This window comes from Teleopsis dalmanni, chromosome 2 (genome assembly GCF_002237135.1).
Source record: "Teleopsis dalmanni isolate 2A chromosome 2, ASM223713v2, whole genome shotgun sequence".
NCBI classification, from domain to species: Eukaryota; Metazoa; Arthropoda; class Insecta; order Diptera; family Diopsidae; genus Teleopsis; species Teleopsis dalmanni.
In genome coordinates, this window is record NC_051847.1 from 231,897,239 (window position 1) to 231,916,197 (window position 18,959).

Consider the following 18,959-nt stretch of genomic DNA (forward strand, 5'->3'; position numbering starts at 1 on the left):
ATAGAAACGGAAATTGCCCCAAATCGACGATTAAAATTTAAAATCAGAAATCATGCCACCAAAAACTAGCGGAAAAGCAGCCAAAAAAGATGGAAAGGCTCAGAAAAATATAACCAAAAACGATAAGAAGAAGAAGCGCAGGAGGAAGGAGAGCTATGCTATCTACATTTATAAAGTGTTAAAGCAAGTCCACCCCGATACTGGTATATCATCGAAAGCCATGAGCATCATGAACAGCTTCGTGAATGACATATTCGAACGTATTGCTGCTGAGGCTTCGCGCTTAGCACACTACAATAAGCGCTCCACCATTACTAGTCGGGAGATTCAAACTGCTGTTCGTCTTTTACTTCCCGGTGAACTGGCTAAGCACGCAGTTAGTGAAGGAACAAAAGCTGTCACTAAGTATACTAGTTCCAAGTAAATTGCGTTATATCAAACAAACACCACTTATTCAAAAGGCCCTTTTCAGGGCCACAAAAATATTCAATTGAGTTGATAATTTATCTATATTATAAATATGTATAGAGCCCTGAAATTATTTACGAAAACTGACAGGCTTACCAACACCGCGTTATTGAATCTCAGAATGGTTACAAGCTCCTCGGGGAGGTACGCAGATCTGATAAAGTTATAAACAATAATCCAGACAAGGATTATTGTTAATAGAAAGTAAAAGTGCTCAAGTGCACTGACTCAATTAACCTCAACATAATAATAATATAAATATGATATATATTTTGTTTTTGATATTTCTTTTAAGAGGCTACTGATAGAAGAAAAAAAATAAAAAAAAACTTTGACAGTCTCTTCATGAATTATCAGCTATCGTTTGGTTGTTAGTGAATAAATGATTCAATCAACAAATTAATTTCTGTCAGTTTTGACGATCTTACAGTTTTTTGATCATGGATAATATAACCTGCTAAATAGAGTTAACTCTTGAATTAACGAGTGTTAATCCTTATCATCAGTCTTAGTACTATCATCGCTTTTAAATTGATATATTCTATATTTGCATTCGTGCTTTAAATTTGAAAACATACAATTTCATGGGAGCTCTTTTACAACTCATTCCTTAAACGTTCTTTTAGTAAGTTCAAGTCATTTACATTACATTATGGCTTTTGATGCTTTCTGCTTACAGCAAAAGAAAAATAAAACATATTGATTCAATTAAATGTTATGACGTGAAACATTCTATGTCTAATGATATACTATATGATACTAATAATAGTATACATATGATACATATACATATTAATATATATTATGCTACTTCTAATAGCTATGTCTATACTATATCTATATGATATAATTTATCATTATCTCTTTTCTTTGAATAAACTTACTATTATAATTGTTGCATTTACATTTACATTTACATTTTGCTTATTTTATTTTCATAGTCAAAAATAAGCAATTGAAAATAGTCAAGCAATTTCAAACCCTGGATAAGTCATGTCATTTTTATTTATCTCTTTTCTTTATATAATTTTGGTCCTGAAAAGGACCGATTTTTGTATATTTATAAAATTATATTGCTTCCAATCTTAAGCACGTTCTCCACGAATACGTCTAGCCAATTGAATATCTTTTGGCATAATTGTAACGCGTTTGGCATGAATTGCGCATAAGTTAGTATCTTCAAAAAGACCCACTAAGTATGCTTCGCTAGCTTCTTGAAGAGCCATTACAGCAGAACTCTGGAAACGTAAATCAGTTTTGAAATCTTGTGCAATTTCACGGACCAAACGCTGGAATGGCAATTTGCGAATCAAGAGTTCAGTACTCTTTTGGTAGCGACGAATTTCACGTAAAGCTACAGTTCCTGGACGATAACGATGTGGTTTTTTCACACCTCCAGTAGCTGGTGCACTTTTACGTGCGGCTTTGGTAGCCAATTGTTTTCGTGGTGCCTTACCACCAGTCGATTTACGAGCAGTTTGCTTTGTACGAGCCATAATTTATGAGATATGTTACAATATGGTATTTTAAAAAATAGCGCAATTGAATAGCTCAATTTTCTCATCATACCTGGATGTTCTGTTTCAACTATTCACATGTTTTAACATTCATTGTTTCTCATATTGCTTATTCTTTTTGTTTTGTTTTCTTATGTTTTGTTTTGCTTTACCCAATATTTTTCATATCTTTCGTAGTGCTTATATTTTCTATAAATAGTCGTCAATCATCTGTCGTCACTTCATTTATTGTTTGAATTTGAATTCGAACGGTTCTACCATATCTATAAAAATTTAAATACAAAATGACTGGTCGTGGTAAAGGTGGCAAAGGATTAGGAAAAGGTGGTGCTAAGCGTCACCGCAAAGTTCTTCGTGATAACATCCAAGGTATTACGAAACCAGCTATCAGACGTTTAGCTCGCCGAGGCGGAGTTAAGCGTATTTCTGGTTTGATTTATGAAGAAACTCGTGGAGTATTGAAAGTATTTTTGGAAAATGTGATCCGTGATGCTGTTACATATACAGAACATGCCAAAAGGAAGACTGTTACAGCCATGGATGTCGTATATGCTTTAAAGAGACAAGGCCGTACCTTATACGGTTTTGGAGGTTAAGCAAATAATCAATTATTGATTTAATAATGCAATAATATATTGCCCAATGGTCCTTTTCAGGACCCAAATAATCTTACACTTAAAGAGATAAATTTACATATATATGTGTTGGTATTTTTCTAAAATTATAAAAAAATAAAATTTATTATTAGCCTGATCGGTTGATGTCTGTCGAGTATAATTTATAATTAAAATGATCAGTTTAACAATGTACAAAATATTTATTATTATAATTCTCAATTTCTTTGTTACATTAGCAGTATATATGTGGACTAGCTTCTTACAGGCTTAATTATAATTCTCATTCAATTTTTTTATAGAATAAGATAAATAGAACTGACGTATATGAGTAATTTGCGGACTGTTAGATATTGCAGTTTGAAGTTTCCGCACAATGGTGCAAAAATTTTCTCCATTCATTCCTAAGAGGTGGTTTTAGTGAATTCAAATCTCACACTGAATCTGAATCTTAATCTTAATCCAAATCCAAATCCAAGTGTTCAACAAGCAAACTGCTTCCGGGGAAAATGAAAGTGAAAAAAATTCGTATATGAATTAAGTGAATTATGACAATATTATATAAAGAAAAGAAATAAAAGAACTTGTTATTGAAATAAATTAGAATATTTTAAAGTTATCTTTAAGTAATTTGCAGCGTCTTGCAAGTGAGTACCGAGTGTGGTGTGTTAGTTATAAATTAACAAGTGTAATTAGAAGCATTATATAATAATAAATAAAATTAGCATAAACCACTATTTTTATTTATTTAAAATAGAATTTAAAAATGAAATTAAGTGAATAAAATATATACAAGTGAGTATTTCATCAAATAAATGACATATTTTGATATATAATATTTTATGGTCATTACTATAATAAATAAATAATTGGATATTAAATATAATAGAATAAGATAAATATTTATTAACTTAAGAATGATGTGAAGTATTGCACATAATGTCTAAATAAGAGAATATAATTTTTTTAAATGCATAAAGAATTTTTGTTTGCTTATTAGAGATTAAATTTATAGCGCATTACAGAATAAAAGAATTTCTTCATATTATTCATGAGGTATTATTAAAAGAAATGATCGTGCACTGTGACCTACAAGGTATATTGTGCCCATTACTCGGGTTAGAGTGTTTCTCCAAGTCCGTTTTCTTTAATGAAAGACAATATAAAGTCCATCTTTCCTAGTCTTGAATATTTATGATCCATGAAATACCCTCCTAGGTGTTTATTCCGTTTGTGCATCAGTGGGCACTACCCAAGCACATGGTATGCAGTTTCTCTCTTCTCTACAGTATCTGCAGTCTGAGTTGGATTGAATTCCTAACTTCGATAGGTGATTATTCAATCTTTAGTGACCGATCATTAATAAACGCAATAGGTATACCATATACTAAAACATTTTATAAAATAAATAAATAAATAAATAAATAATGAATCTTCTTATCTTCTTTTTACACATATTTTGTAGCCCTAAAAAGGGCTGTTTTGATGAATTTAAAGTTTGATTTTTAAAATTATTTTTTTGCAGCAGTTTTCTTGACTGATGTTTTTTTAACGGCAGTTTTTTTAGGTTTTGCGGCCGTTTTAGCTTTTGTAGAAGTAGACTTTGGTTTAGCTGGCTTAGCCTTAACAGATCCAATCTTTTTAACACTTTTAACTTTAGCTTTCTCAGTTTTTTTCTTTTCAACACTCTTCTTAGCTGCCGCAGATTTTTTAGGTTTTTTCTCTCCAGATACCTTTGCCTTTGACTTTTTAGTACCTGCAGATGATGCAGTAACCTTCTTCTTCGTAACACCTGATGGCACCTTCTTTTTCTTACCCTCGACAGACGATTTAGGAGACTTAGCAGCAGCAGCTGATAATTTAAATGAACCAGATGCACCTTTTCCTTTTGTTTGTATCAATTTGCCATTAGCTACAGCAGTTTTCAAATATTTTTTAATAAATGGAGCCAATTTCTGGGCATCACATTTATATGTGGCACTTATATACTTTTTAATTGCCAACAATGAAGATCCGCTGCGTTCCTTCAAGTTCTTGATAGATGCATCAACCATTTGTTGTGTTGATGGATGAGATGGAGCTGCAGAAGGTTTTTTTACTTTTGTTGCCTTTTTAACAGCAACTTTCTTTTCAGGAACGGCAGTTATCTCCTTTGGAGAATCTGTATTTGCAACGGCAACAGCTTCAGACATATTTGCTTTTTAATATTCCGTAATATTCTTACTTATGAATATTTTTTCGCATTTTATTTTTTATTTTAAAATGTTGCTTTATTGATAATTTCATTGTTCTTACATAGTTTTCTTAAAGCTAGAAATTTACATTAAATTTTGTACATATATATACAGTTAGATCTTAGCATACTTAAGTATTTTTCTAAGAGTAATTTACATTAATAATAGTGGTATGATAAGATTGAGTTTTAGACTTTGATTACGTTATAGTTTATTTTTTCTAAAAAATTATTTAAAAAAGAAAATAGCCTCGTTTGTTATTTTTTCCTTAAATCTACCTTAGAACTAACTTACGCCTACTATATACAATATTTACAATACAGTTTATAAGATTTTTTACAGTGTTTTTTTAGTATTTATTTTTTTTTTTTTTTTTTGTTGTATATTTCTTTCTAACTAGGTTAGATTAATTACAATGTGAATTGTGCGGTGGAGTACACTGGACGGACAAAGTCATTTGAGGAACCTCTTCTATGGTAGTATAATAATTTATTGTTTTCGAAAAGCATGTTATTGTCGTTAAGGATACCCAGATGCAGTGGCGAGAGATACCTATCTGTCAAAGGAGCCACGATATCGTGTGCTTTACCAAGGTAACTGTGAAGTAAGTTGTTGTTAATGGTTGACATATTATTTAGGAATCTGATGGCTGCTTGGACCAGAAAGGAGTCAATTCTACCCATTTTGCTATATGTATATAAAAAGCTATTGCTCAGATTGTGATACTGCCCTCCGTGATGCTGCCTAATTGCTGGAGGGATACAGTTTCTTAGCATGTGCCTTTCAAATTTTCTTAGCCTCTCCATCTGGTGGGAGGAGATGTTGAACCAAACCGGGAAGCCATAGCCCAGGAGTGGCCTAACCAGTTGTTTATAGCAATTTCTTTTTATATCTTGCCTTAGGAATTTGGCTCTGCGAAAAATGGATGAGTAGGTAAAGAACGCTTTTCTGGCTTTGTCTAGCGCTGCGTTTACATGGGGTATGAAAGAGAACCTACTATCTAACGTAATACCTAGATATTTCAGCGTGCTACGGGATTGTATTTTCTGCCTATTGATGACTATATTGGGTATGTGCTTTTTCGTGGCAGGAGGTAAGAATTTCTTTAGGCCCTTCACAATTATGCATTGACACTTGGCGACGTTTAATCGCAGTTTCCACTTGTTGAAATACTTGTGGAGTTGCACTAGTTCTTTATTCAGTAAGGTGTTGGCCTGAGAAGCTCTAGGTTTAGAGGCGAGGAGAAGTATGTCGTCTGCATAGATTAACAGCTTGACGTCCTCACTAGCTACTGCAATATCTGCCAACAGAACATTATAAAGTATGGGGCCTAGCAGTGATCCCTGAGGCACTCCTTCACCAACCAATTTTAGTTCGGAGCTATTATCTAGGTGTTTTACAAAGAATTTCCTATTTGTGAGGTAGTCTAGTATTACTGAGCATAAGTGTCTATCAATTCCAAATAAGTTGACCATTTTATAAATAATACCTTCTATCCATGCGGTGTCGAACGCTTTTTCGAAATCTAAGGACACTGCTATAGTAGCTCTTCTCCTGTTCAAATTGCTAGTGACTGAGTCGGCTAGCAGTGTTAGAGCGTGTTGTGTGGAGAGCTTACGTCTGAAACCAAATTGGAAGTCTTTGAGGACATGATTGTTAGTCAGTTGTGTCACTAGGTCTTCCAGAAGGAACTTTTCATATAGCTTACTGATATTGGATAGAAGTGAGATTGGCCTATAGCTGCTTATATGCGAGGCGTCCCTGCCATTTTTTAGCAGAGGAATAACCCTGGCTACCTTCCAGGCGTCTGGGAAGTAGCCCAGGTTGTACATTTGATTAAACAGAATGGCAAGGCACCTCCACAATTGTTGGCTGGTCTTTTTTAATATGAAATTGGGGATATTGTCTGGGCCACAGCTTTTCTTATTGTTTAAGGATTTGATTTTAGACCCTATATCTTCTGCAGTGATGCATGGGAGAGTCCTACTAGAAACTGAGTCCCTGACAGCATATCCATCTGCTGTTCTATCGTTACTAAACTGGGTGAGAATTTCAGGATTCCTAAGGAGATTCACCTCTTTTTCAACCTGAGCACCGAACAGGTAGTCTCCCATCTGCTTGTTACCATAGTGTACCTTCTCGAAACAATCTGCTAATGCCTCAACTTTGTCTGAATTGTGTGTGAGTGTTGTGTCATTACCTAGTCTGAGAGGAGGAAAATCTTTGAAACTGCTGATGCCACAGAGCCCTTTGAGGTTTCTGAATGTTCTAGGATTTGGCTTTAGATTCTTGAAGCTATCATTCCATCGAGTTTCTTCGATCCACCTAATGTGGTTAGTGATGATGATGTCTAAGTTGTTACTGATGGCTTTTAAAGTATTTCTCCTGGCTGGGTCGGCACATCTCCATATAGCTCTCCTAAGCCTCTTTTTCTCTTTGATAAAATTTATAACATACTGTGGAAGTTTAAGTAAGCCTCTGCGTCTAACTACGTCTGATGGAACTGCTTTCCTAATTGCATTGGAGATTACTCCGTTAATACCAATAATGCAATTGTCTATTTCGGACTTAGTTGCTACTCTATCTGCTGAAAGTATGTAGGGTGTGATGTGTCCATCAATTTCTTTATTTAGCGTCTTGCAATTGACTTTGTCATAGTTAAGCACAGTCCTAGGAGTGGCCAACTCGAGGTCAGAGGTTTCGAGCACTAGCTCAACAGCCTGGTGATCAGAGTCGCTGTCGAGAGTTCTGAGTTTATTTCCTAGACCACTATGATAGATAGGAGATACTGTAGGTGAGATTATAAAGATATCAATGTATGATTTACACGAGGATACACGGGTGGGTTTGCTAGTGGGAATTAGTAACATGCACATCCTATCAAGCCATTTTCTGAGGTTGTTACCACTTGTATTGCAGATCATCCCACCCCAGTCCCTATGTTTGGCGTTAAGATCTCCTGCTAACACTACATGCTCGGTGCTCAGACTGTTATATAGTAGGTCTAGGTCGCCCTCTGTTACTGTGATCTTGGGATTTGCGTATAGCACGACGAAGCTAATCAACTCTCCATTGGTTAATTTTAGCTGAACACCTGTGCTCTCAATGTTATTAGTAGGCATTTGAAATACCACATGACTATATCTTTCCTTCACTAATATGGCTGTGCCAACTTCTCCTTTAATGGATTTATCGGTACGAATGATATTGTACCCTTCGAACTTAAGGCGGTGCCGATGGGTTAGTCTAGTTTCAGCCACCATAACAATGTCGGGTCTGTGTTTTTGCAAAAAAAGGTTAAACAAATGTCTTTTACTGTGGGAAACTAGGGAGTTCACATTTATGAATATACTTTTTAGTTGTTTAGTCATGGATGCGCAAATTAATGAACAGATTAAATAATGCTTGGGATTTTTGATCGTCATTGCCTAATTTCTTGTAACTGCTGGCAAAGTCACTAACTTTTTTCAGACATTGGCTGAAGTTACTGCCAAAGATACGGTGACATTCGCTGTCCATTTCGCTTGCTAAGATTGTCTGTACTTTGCTGCCAGAAGTTGCTAGTGGGGTGTGAGATCGTTTTAGGGCTGAGGCGTACGATATTTTGTTGCTAACTGTGCTACTAGGCATTACAGTGGAGATAGGAGGTTTAGGAAGGGAAGGCACTTTTCTTTGTTCAAACCTACTTATTATTTCTAATCTTTTTGGACAAGATTTGGCACTGGCTACATGCCCTACCTGATTGCAATTTATACACTTGGGGGGAATTCCTATCTGTTTGGTTAAAGCACCTGTTGCTGGGTGCTTGGTGATAGTTACTTCGGTGTTTAAGCTTCGAGGGGGCATTGTGCAGTTGCTGGGACCGTGAGATTCCCCGCATTTGACACAGCGATATGGCATGTTGCAATTGCTTGCAACATGCATGAACCTTTGGCAGTTCTTGCATTGAATTGGCCACTGCTTCTGGGCATCCTCAAAGCTAATTTTACAATTTAGGATATATTTGATATTTCTAAATTCTTTAATGTCTGATTGTTTGTCCAGCTGTACTAACCACCTGAAATTTTTTAGTTTGATCATTTTTAAAATATTTACATTGAGATTGAGGTCATTTATATAATCAATGACTTCTTGCACCTCATACGATGGTGACAATTTGTTAATTATAACCGTATAAGGTTTTTCATTTGCTGGCGTGTATGTAAAAAAATTTAGATTTTTGCTTTTCAGCAAAGTTTTAACGCTGTTGTAGTCTTCCATCGTAATGGTGCTAACATGCGTGACATTCTTATTTTTTATATTAATTGTAAATTTATTGTGGCCCAGTTTGTGGGATAACATATTTATTAGCTCCTTTTGAGAGGAGTCGTACACTACGAATAATGGAGGAGCAATGGTTCGCTTACCGACCTTGGCAGTTTGTTGAGTTTTCCTTGTTGTTGTTGTTATCGGCTTGCTGGTGGGCTGTGTTGCCGTATTTTTCATCTTGGGAGCGACTGTTTCCTTAGGTGTTGGGAACTGTTGCATTATTGAGATGTTTGGAGGTAGAATGCCGTCGCCATTGGTGAAGGTCATGGTGTAGGCAGGCTGGTTTAAGTTGCTGCTACTGGTCATATAGTCCTCAGGTGGGTTAGAATGTTCTCTTTCAGCATCGCTTGTTGCAGCATCCATTTCATCATCTATGTTGTGTGTAATAGCGACTGCTGGTGTTGCGGTGTCGCTGATGGAAATTACCTCGTTGTGGTGGTGTGGATGGGTAGTCTTTGCCTCAAGCAGTTCAGCCACCATTGCCTTGTATTTCGCGACTTCAGCTTGCAGATGCTGGACAAGTTTACGCATATCAGCCCATTTGCCTTCTACGAAGTTTTCAGCTTCGGAGCTTGTAGAATGACTTCTCTTCTTCTTCTTCTTCTTTTTATGATCATCATTATTGTTAATTTTTTTGGATTCTACATTGGTGGCATCGTTGGATGCAGGAAACTGATGATCAGCACCAGCAGCATTTGTGGAAATACGCGCATGTATCTCAACATGTGGTGATGTCGATTCTGCATCTTCATCGTCCATGATGGGAGTAGAGGTGGTTTTGTATATATTACTTTTTTTTTTTATATTTAAATTATTCCACAATGTCCTTGAAAATTAATTAATTTTGGTAAGTTTATTTATTTACGAGCACTTGTTAGATTTGGAATTTGTGATTGAGCACATGTAATATTAATTTCATTTAAAATTTTATGATTTAGTTCAACACAAGATATTTATAATATTTGTTTTTTTTTTTTTTTTAAGTTCACAATTTTTCCTTTATATTTTTTTTTGATCACATTAACTAGATATTTTATGAATTCCAGGTAATTTAAGTTGTAAATTTTAGGCAGATGTTTAAAACAGATGTACATTCGATGCGAGTTTGTTTACACAGGTAGAATATTTTATTGCACGTATTAAAACACAACCGTTCTTTCCGAATCCACTGAATCAATCATCAATCAATCAATGAATAATCAATATTTTTTCGCATTTTTATGGTAGCTTAGCTCACTTTGTACGAAGCGCCGAGAAGAGCGCATTTATAAAAATTTTTCATTAATACATATTTCTACTGAGTTTGAAAAAATTTTTCAACATTTATTATTAATTTTAAATAGACCAAGTAAATTAAACACAATTATTTAAATCAAATTAAGTAAAGAAGATATTGAATATTTTATTACATTCATTTTTATACTAATTATAATTATATAAAATATATAAAAATTGGTTTAAACTTTAAATTTTGTAAATCTATAGTTGAACTTGTTAATAAATTAGAATATTTTAAAGTTATCTTTTGTATAATTTATATATTAAATTATTTATTAAATAGTTTATTCAATTCTCTGTTAAATTATATATATGGTTTTATATATTTCATATATTTATAAATGCAAATTTAATAAAACACGAGATGCATAAAAACGTCAGTTTTAACATTTTGAATGCTTATGTTTTATCCTATTTTGAAATATTAACTCAATTTATATAAAAGTTTAAAATTTCAAAGCACTAATAGAAATAATTATAAATAAATATATTGTATTTTAATTAGAATATAAGATTATCACTTTTAATTATATCAAATAGTGTCTATTTGAGATTAGATATCCATCCATAATGTTAACATGTTACATTGAATTCGTTTACTTTAAGATATGTTTTAAGATTTTCTATACGTATTATTTTTAAAATTTTATTACAAGTTTTAAATAATTTTTAATCATGTGAAAAATTATTATATATAAACGTTATTAATAACATATCAGCAATTAAATTTATAGTTTTCAATATCATTCGAATAACAACTGTACGTATCCTACTTAATAGAATTCATAAAAAAAAATTATATCTACATACATGATTAAAAATATATAAGAATGAAATCATTTTACTTTTTCTTTTATAATTATAATTTAATTATTTAACTTTGACTATTATAAGTATTTTATTAAATATGTATATTTAAAAAAAATGTTCTTTTTATTACTTTATAATTAAAATAAAATTAAAATTAAATGTGCGTATTCTAACATTTTTATAAGGAGTGATATACGACATAAAATGTTAAAATTTAAGATGAATTTTTTTATAAACTAACATGGATATGGATAACATTTAAATAGATACTGAATTATATATATAAACTTGCGGCTGCAATCTTCCATAGTCATTCCTAAGAGCTAGTTTTAGTAGGTTAAAGACTCACACAGTGGCTTTGGATGTTTTCCATCTACTGCCATAAATCTTTTATAAAATATAGAGTATTTTATAAAACTAATTCAGATACAAATTTTAAAAACTCTACCTTTAAATAATTTATCTATAATAATAAATATTACAATACCAAAATATTGAAATAGTAACTATGATAATAATAGTAAACATTTAGGCCGTGTGCGAGTTCGAGTATATTTAGGGGAAATAGTCAATTATGTCGGTATGGCAGCGATTGTTGGTACATACCAGAATTTCTAATGAGATAAATTAGGTGTTACCATTGTGAAAATTTTATAAGATGTTTAGTAAATAAATAAATAAATTTCAAAACTTTTAAAAGAAAAATAATTATTTTTTATATGTTTCCTTCTTTATATTATAAATATTAATGTTTTTTAATAATTGTATCAGGTTCTTGGTTTCAAAAAGGTAATTATGAAACTTTATGCTATTGGCCTGTCAACGTTATTTGTTTTGTACATTTTTATTAGTAACAAATATAATATTAATATTATTGTAACTTAGATTATACTACCTGCGAAGATTTATGTATCTATTTACTGATACGCGAATCTATGATAAATATTAAAAAATTCTTAATAATATAAAGGGTTAGGCGATTGAAGTGTTACAAATTACACAGCGATATGTTTGTCAAACTGATATTGCCAACTACGTCAAATTCATATGAATGACAGCTATTTATATTGTTTACAAGTTACCACAAGCATTTGCGTCTAAGTTTTATAGAACTAATATTATTCGAAATGGAATTAAAAAATAAGTGTGATTGCATTATATTTGGTTGGAAAATTACAACTAGCTATTGTGCTTGAGCTCAAATATCTCAATGTGAATAAAATGTTTGTGTATCGTACCTTAAATCGTTATAATAGCTCAGGCAGAGTCACCAAATGCTATAGTGGTGGACAAAAAAAAAAACAGCAACATTGCCTAAAATGGTTCGGAAAGTGAAGGCTCGACTTAAACGAAATCCACGTCGTAGTACTAATCAAATGGCCAAAGAACCGATAATATCTGAACGAAGCATCTGACGCATTTTCCAAAATAAGCTCAAGGTAAAGCTTTAAAAGTTCCAAGGCACAAGATCTTGCACCAAAGCAACAAAAAGTTAAACTCGAATGAGCAAAGGAGTTGTTACGCTGGGCCAATTTGGAGAGCAAGTTGAGAACTAAAAAATAAGCCAGTTTCGATACGCTGAAGAAAGCTTTTATTCAGGAATAGGCCAAAATACTGGAAGATCACAGCCATAGTCAAGACAAAAGGTGGCCACATCAAGCTAGAGTGAATGGATTGTGAAATTTTAATTATTTTCACAAATTTTTGTAATTTGAATCAATAAAAAAATAATGTGATCGCTTGAATAGGTAACACTTCAATTATCTAACCCTGAATAATAAACTTGCATTCTTAAAAAATAGTGGCACAGCGAACCTGATTTCTAGGAAGTCAATTGGAACGCATACACACTCGTATGTATAAAAACTGGTTAATACCTGCTACCTGAATGTTTGGTAGTACACCACCTTGTGCAATTGTAACACCAGACAATAATTTGTTCAATTCTTCATCATTACGTATGGCCAACTGTAAATGACGAGGAATGATTCTTGTCTTTTTATTATCGCGTGCTGCATTGCCAGCCAATTCAAGAACTTCAGCAGCCAAATATTCCATAACGGCAGTTAAGTAGACTGGAGCACCTGCACCAACGCGTTCAGCATAATTGCCTTTACGCAATAATCGATGAATACGACCAACTGGAAATTGTAATCCAGCACGATTTGATCGTGACTTTGCCTTGCCTTTAACTTTACCACCTTTACCGCGACCAGACATAGTTGAGTTGAGTTTCTAGTAGTTGAGATTTATAAAAATTGGATCTATTTTTCTTTTTTTTTAATGGCGCCGACAAATTATCTCATATACTTTTTCTAAACGCAATTTAAAATAAAAAATTGCTTTAAACTTTCGTTTGAAAAATGTTTATATTGAAACGGAAACTGGCCGAATTCGACGATTGGACGATTGGACGATTGAAAAAGAAAAATAGATCCAATTTTTGTAAATCTCAACTACTAGAAACTCAACTCAACTATTTGAAGTTACATTAGCGCAACTTTTCAAGAATTCAAATACCCAAGTACTCAAGTCTCAAGTGCTCAAGCACTCAAGCTCTCAAGTACTTTAGACTCAAGTATTCAAGCACTCAAGTTCCAAATACTTGGTATAAAATACCACCAATACTACAGTTTGACTATCACTTGGTCAAGTAACAGTTTGAGAGTCACTTGTGACTTTCAAACTGTTGGTGCAAAATCGATTTTCCAGTGACTGTCAAACTGTTCAGTGAGTTTCAAACTGTTCAGTGTTTTTTAAACTGTGCATTGACAGTTTGAAAGGCACATCTGTAATTAGCAATTTGATGGAAATGGCAAATAATGAAGTTATTCCAGTGCCCCCAAGCATTTCCCAAGATCATTGCACTCCAAATCCAGTCAGCACTGAGGAATTCATTGAACTAAAAAAGTTTAATGAGCTTCTACAGGAGAATTACTCAAAACTGCTTCAACAATTTCAAACACTTCAAGAGCGGTGTTCCAAATTGGAGAACCAGCTAAGCGCCCAAAGCGCTACATTAGTGGCCAAGCTCGCCCGTTCTAATAAAAGGAAAAAGGTGTCTCCGCCATCCCTTCCTAGTTCCCCTCGCGTTTCAGCAGGCCCAAGTGAGGATGAAATGGAAATTGCCTCCCCAGCTAACGACGAGGAGATAGTTCTCCCCCCGGAGGGCTCCAGCTCTCCAGACTCGGAGTGCGACCAAGATTTTAATGATGGTTATATTGACGTAAAATCCAAACGCCAAATTAAACAACTAAAACAACAACAACAAGTCGCAATTCAACAGCAGCAACCCAAACAGTCACAACAACAATATCATCAGCAGCATCAACAGACTATTCAGCAGTCGAACGATCAAGTCATACATCAACAACAGCATCCGAAATCTCAGCAAGATGAACAGCTTCAAAATGATGCAGGTAAGACGGTTGACAAGAAAATCCCAAAAGTAGTACCAATCACCTTACGTGAATCCAACAAATGGAACACAATCCGTAAGGAACTTGAAGTTCGTAAAATTAAATACTCAGAAGCCAAATCAGTCTATCTGGGCATTCAAATCACTCCCGAGACCATTGAGGACCATAGAAACATGACACGATTTTTCAACAATAACCATACACAATACCACACGCATTTCCTCTCTGAAGAAAAAAATTTAAATATAATTATAAAGGGCCTAGAAGGATTAAGTCCGTCAGAGATCCAAGAAGATTTGGAACTCCAAGGATACAATATCCTGGAATGCCACTATCTACGAACCAGGCAAAATAATAATAAACTCATAAAAATACGTTTGCCAAAGGATCAATCAAACATTTTTAACCTCAGTGCCATCTGCCACTTGAGAGTTACTATTGAAGCTCAGCGCCCGCTGAAGGGCCCTCCTCAATGCCACAATTGTCAGCAATTCGGTCATGTGGCGACCAATTGCAAAGCTATCCCCAAGTGCGTCAAATGCGATAGCTCGCACCATCATTCACAATGCAAAAAACCTAAAGAGGCCACGCCAAAATGCGTTAACTGTAAAGGAGACCATCCAGCCAGCTATGGGGGTTGTCCTCAAAATCCTCGCAACTTCTCCAAGAAGATCACAATCAAGGAACAAGTCCACCTGCCCAACAATATAAACACAAAGGTGACACCTGCGGCTTCATACGCAAGCATTGCCAAGCCCAAAGTTTCTTCACAACAAAAAACTTCAAACCCTATTCTCCCAGCTGCTCAATTCGAGAAATTTTTTGCTAATATGCAAGAACAATTCAATTATATGATGCAAACATGATCCAGTAAATGGTTCACCATATAATGCCAAATTCCAACTAATGACAAGTACAACACTCAATCTTAAAATAGTTTCTTGGAACGCCAATTCCATCTTTAACCAAAAAGATGAAGTAATTCACTTCCTTCACGAACACAAGATCGACGTTCTCCTGGTCCAAGAAACGTTTTTAAAACCAGGGATCAGATTTAAAATCCCTAATTATATAACATACAGGGAGGACAGAACAAATAGGCAAGGTGGAGGCACCGCTATAATCATTAAAAACTCGATCAATCATCATCTCATCACCAATAATCTAAACTCTCTCGAAGCTACCACTATCAAGATAATCTCAGATAACTTTCAATTAAAATTATCTTCTGTTTATAAAGCACCAACCAACAGCACGTACCTAAATGATCTATCCTCATTACTAGATGTGGACGAACCCACGTTTGTTGCGGGCGACCTCAACGCTTACAATAGAGATTGGGGAGAAAGAAGCACAAACAGAGCAGGAAGAGAGATAGATAATTTAATCACAGAACAGGCACTAACATTACATTGCCCAACAGAGCCTACACACTTTTGCCACGGGGCCTCCCGAATACTTGACATCGGTATTTCAAGATCTTTGGATGCTAATTGTCATATCGAAGTACTGGAGGAGTTAAACTCAGATCATAAGCCGGTTCTGTTCTTTATTGAAAACATGTTTTTCGAATCTCCACCCCCAGTGATAACGATGACAAACTGGACTCAATTCCGTCATGAAATGGAAAACTATTCCCTCAATAGCCCCATAAACTCAATAGAAGACCTTAATAACACCATAGAAATAGTCACTTCAAAAATCCAAGACTCAATCTCCAATAACTCATCCATAAAATCCATCAGCGCCAAGAACTATTTTATACTCCCAAGGTTCATTAGAAACCTAATTAAAAACAAAAATAGACTACGAAAAAGGGCCCTTCGAACAAACGACCCCGCACTGAAGAGAGCAGCAAACCTTCAAACCAATGTCATAAGAAAATTGGTTCGCGAATTCAAAAACCACAAATGGAACGAATTTCTAATGAGCTTCGAAACTGGTGATAAAGCCTTCTGGAATATCAGCAAATATTTCAGACTGAAAAACAAGATTCAAATTCCACCAATACACGGTCCCAATGGGCTCAAATTCGCTGATGAGGATAAAGCCGAAGAATTTGCAAACTCCCTCGAGTCACAATTCTTAGATAACCATGACATTTCTGATGATGTAGACGAAGAAGAATTAATTGGAGAAAGAGCGGAAGCCATTTTGAGCAGAATCCCTGATTCACCTATCTCGCCGTGCAGCGTCGAAGAACTGCAAGCCATTATCTACTCTATCAAAACAAAATCGGCTCCAGGTGCTGATAATATTAGTAACCGCTGTATCAAAAATCTGCCTGTAGCATCAATCATCATAATTAATAATATAATCAATGCCATGCTACAGTTAGGTAAATTTCCAGATAAATGGAAAGAAGCATTAGTAATTGTGCTCCCGAAACCCAACAAGAACCACACATTCCCGCAAAACTGGCGACCTATCAGCCTACTTCCAGTTATGGGGAAACTAGCTGAAAGAGTCATTCTAAATAGACTGCAGACCGAAACAAATCGCCTAAAACTTATACCGGACGAACAATTCGGCTTCAAAGCCAACCATTCGACCGATCTACAACTGGCAAGAGTGACACAATACATCCAATCTGCACTTAGAGAAAATAAATCGACGGGCATGATAATATTTGATGTTGAGAAAGCGATTGATAAAGTTTGGCACGATGGCCTCATCTCTAAAATGTACGACCTAAATCTACCTCTCAACATCATCAAAATCATTGGTAGCTTCATGCATAAAAGACAATTCAGAGTCAAAATCAATAATCATCTATCAACCCCCAGATTTATTGAAGCAGGGGTGCCTCAAGGCTCTCCATTGTCTCCAGCCCTATACAATCTCTTCACTTCCGACATTCCAAAGCTAGAACCATCTAAACTAGCCCTATATGCAGATGATACCTGTATATTCTATGCTGATAAAAATACTTTAAACGTCAGTAACACATTACAGGAACATGTTGACTGTGTCACTTCTTACTTCCAAAAATGGAAAATTAAAATTAATAACGATAAAACGAAGGCAATTTTCATAACCAGAAAACGGTGGCAATATCCACCAAAATTAAAAGTAAATGACACCGATATAGACTGGGAAGACCACATCAAATACCTGGGGATTACATTTGACAAGAAATTCCAATGGAGCACGCACATATACAATCTAAGAAATAAAATCAACACAATGCTAAACCATTTACGACCGCTCTACAAAAACAAGGCTCTAAGTATCAAAAATAAAAAGTTGCTTTATACCCAGATAATGCGTCCGGCGCTATCATATGGCTTCATTGCTTTCTCCAAAACTTCAAAAACTAACTTCAACAAACTTCAAACATGTCAAAATATAGCCATTAAAAAAATATTTAACATTCCCTGGTACATAAGAAATGTCGATATTCAAAGGGATCTAAAAATCACACCTATCAAACTATACATTAAAGACAGGGCTCTCAAATTATTCAAATCAATAGATGCACATGACAACACTTTATTGCAAAATCTACACCAACAACCTATTCACACTACAGGAAGATACGCGGACATCCGTACCATTATTAACTAAACTAAACAATAAAATTAATTGAGCACTCGTCATTTACCCAGTGGACATAATCTAGAAATGTCTACCACTATAATTGAGTCAAGGTATTAACTTTTACCGACTCGAACTCAATTTTCAACAACATTAAAAAAAAATAGATCCAATTTTTATAAATCTCAACTACTAGAAACTCAACTCAACTATGTCTGGTCGTGGTAAAGGTGGTAAAGTTAAAGGCAAGGCAAAGTCACGATCAAATCGTGCTGGATTACAATTTCCAGTTGGTCGTATTCATCGATTATTGCGTAAAGGCAATTATGCTGAACGCGTTGGTGCAGGTGCTCCAGTCTACTTAGCTGCCGTTATGGAATATTTGGCTGCTGAAGTTCTTGAATTGGCTGGCAATGCAGCACGCGATAATAAGAAGACAAGAATCATTCCTCGTCATTTACAGTTGGCCATACGTAATGATGAAGAATTGAACAAATTATTGTCTGGTGTTACAATTGCACAAGGTGGTGTACTACCAAACATTCAGGCTGTACTTTTGCCAAAGAAAACAGAAAAGAAGGCTTAAATTATTTTATTTTATTTATTAAAATACGAATACATATACGTGGAGAATTAACTATCAATTAATCCGTCCTTTTCAGGACGACAAAATTTATTTTATTAAAGAAAATGTATTTCATTAAATCAATTGATATAAATATTGTACATACTATCATACCTACCCTACTAACTTACACAAGCCATACTTTAAAA

The 18,959-nt window shown here is 34.6% G+C and overlaps 6 protein-coding genes across 6 annotated transcripts; 3 read left to right on the forward strand and 3 right to left on the reverse strand.

Annotated features, from left to right (window-relative positions):
- Nucleotides 1-52: 52 nt before the first annotated feature.
- On the forward strand, nucleotides 53-472 carry LOC119683860 (histone H2B). Its single transcript, XM_038097727.1, has one exon. It carries the CDS (start codon nucleotides 53-55, stop codon nucleotides 422-424), a length of 372 nt encoding a protein of 123 aa, XP_037953655.1. The 3' UTR covers nucleotides 425-472.
- A 1,054-nt stretch (nucleotides 473-1,526) lies between these two features.
- LOC119681614 (histone H3) lies at nucleotides 1,527-2,060 on the reverse strand. Its single transcript, XM_038094856.1, has one exon. The coding sequence runs from the start codon at nucleotides 1,962-1,964 to the stop codon at nucleotides 1,554-1,556; it is 411 nt and encodes a 136-aa protein (XP_037950784.1). The 5' UTR covers nucleotides 1,965-2,060; the 3' UTR covers nucleotides 1,527-1,553.
- Nucleotides 2,061-2,269: 209 nt separating this feature from the next.
- On the forward strand, nucleotides 2,270-2,581 carry LOC119676944 (histone H4). The gene has a single exon (XM_038088210.1). It carries the CDS (start codon nucleotides 2,270-2,272, stop codon nucleotides 2,579-2,581), a length of 312 nt encoding a protein of 103 aa, XP_037944138.1.
- Nucleotides 2,582-4,110: 1,529 nt separating this feature from the next.
- On the reverse strand, nucleotides 4,111-4,825 carry LOC119681809 (histone H1-like). Its single transcript, XM_038095097.1, has one exon. It carries the CDS (start codon nucleotides 4,789-4,791, stop codon nucleotides 4,111-4,113), a length of 681 nt encoding a protein of 226 aa, XP_037951025.1. The 5' UTR covers nucleotides 4,792-4,825.
- Nucleotides 4,826-13,059: 8,234 nt separating this feature from the next.
- On the reverse strand, nucleotides 13,060-13,449 carry LOC119676945 (histone H2A-beta, sperm-like). The gene has a single exon (XM_038088211.1). The coding sequence runs from the start codon at nucleotides 13,447-13,449 to the stop codon at nucleotides 13,060-13,062; it is 390 nt and encodes a 129-aa protein (XP_037944139.1).
- Nucleotides 13,450-18,396: 4,947 nt separating this feature from the next.
- On the forward strand, nucleotides 18,397-18,771 carry LOC119676946 (histone H2A). Its single transcript, XM_038088213.1, has one exon. The coding sequence runs from the start codon at nucleotides 18,397-18,399 to the stop codon at nucleotides 18,769-18,771; it is 375 nt and encodes a 124-aa protein (XP_037944141.1).
- Nucleotides 18,772-18,959: the final 188 nt, after the last annotated feature.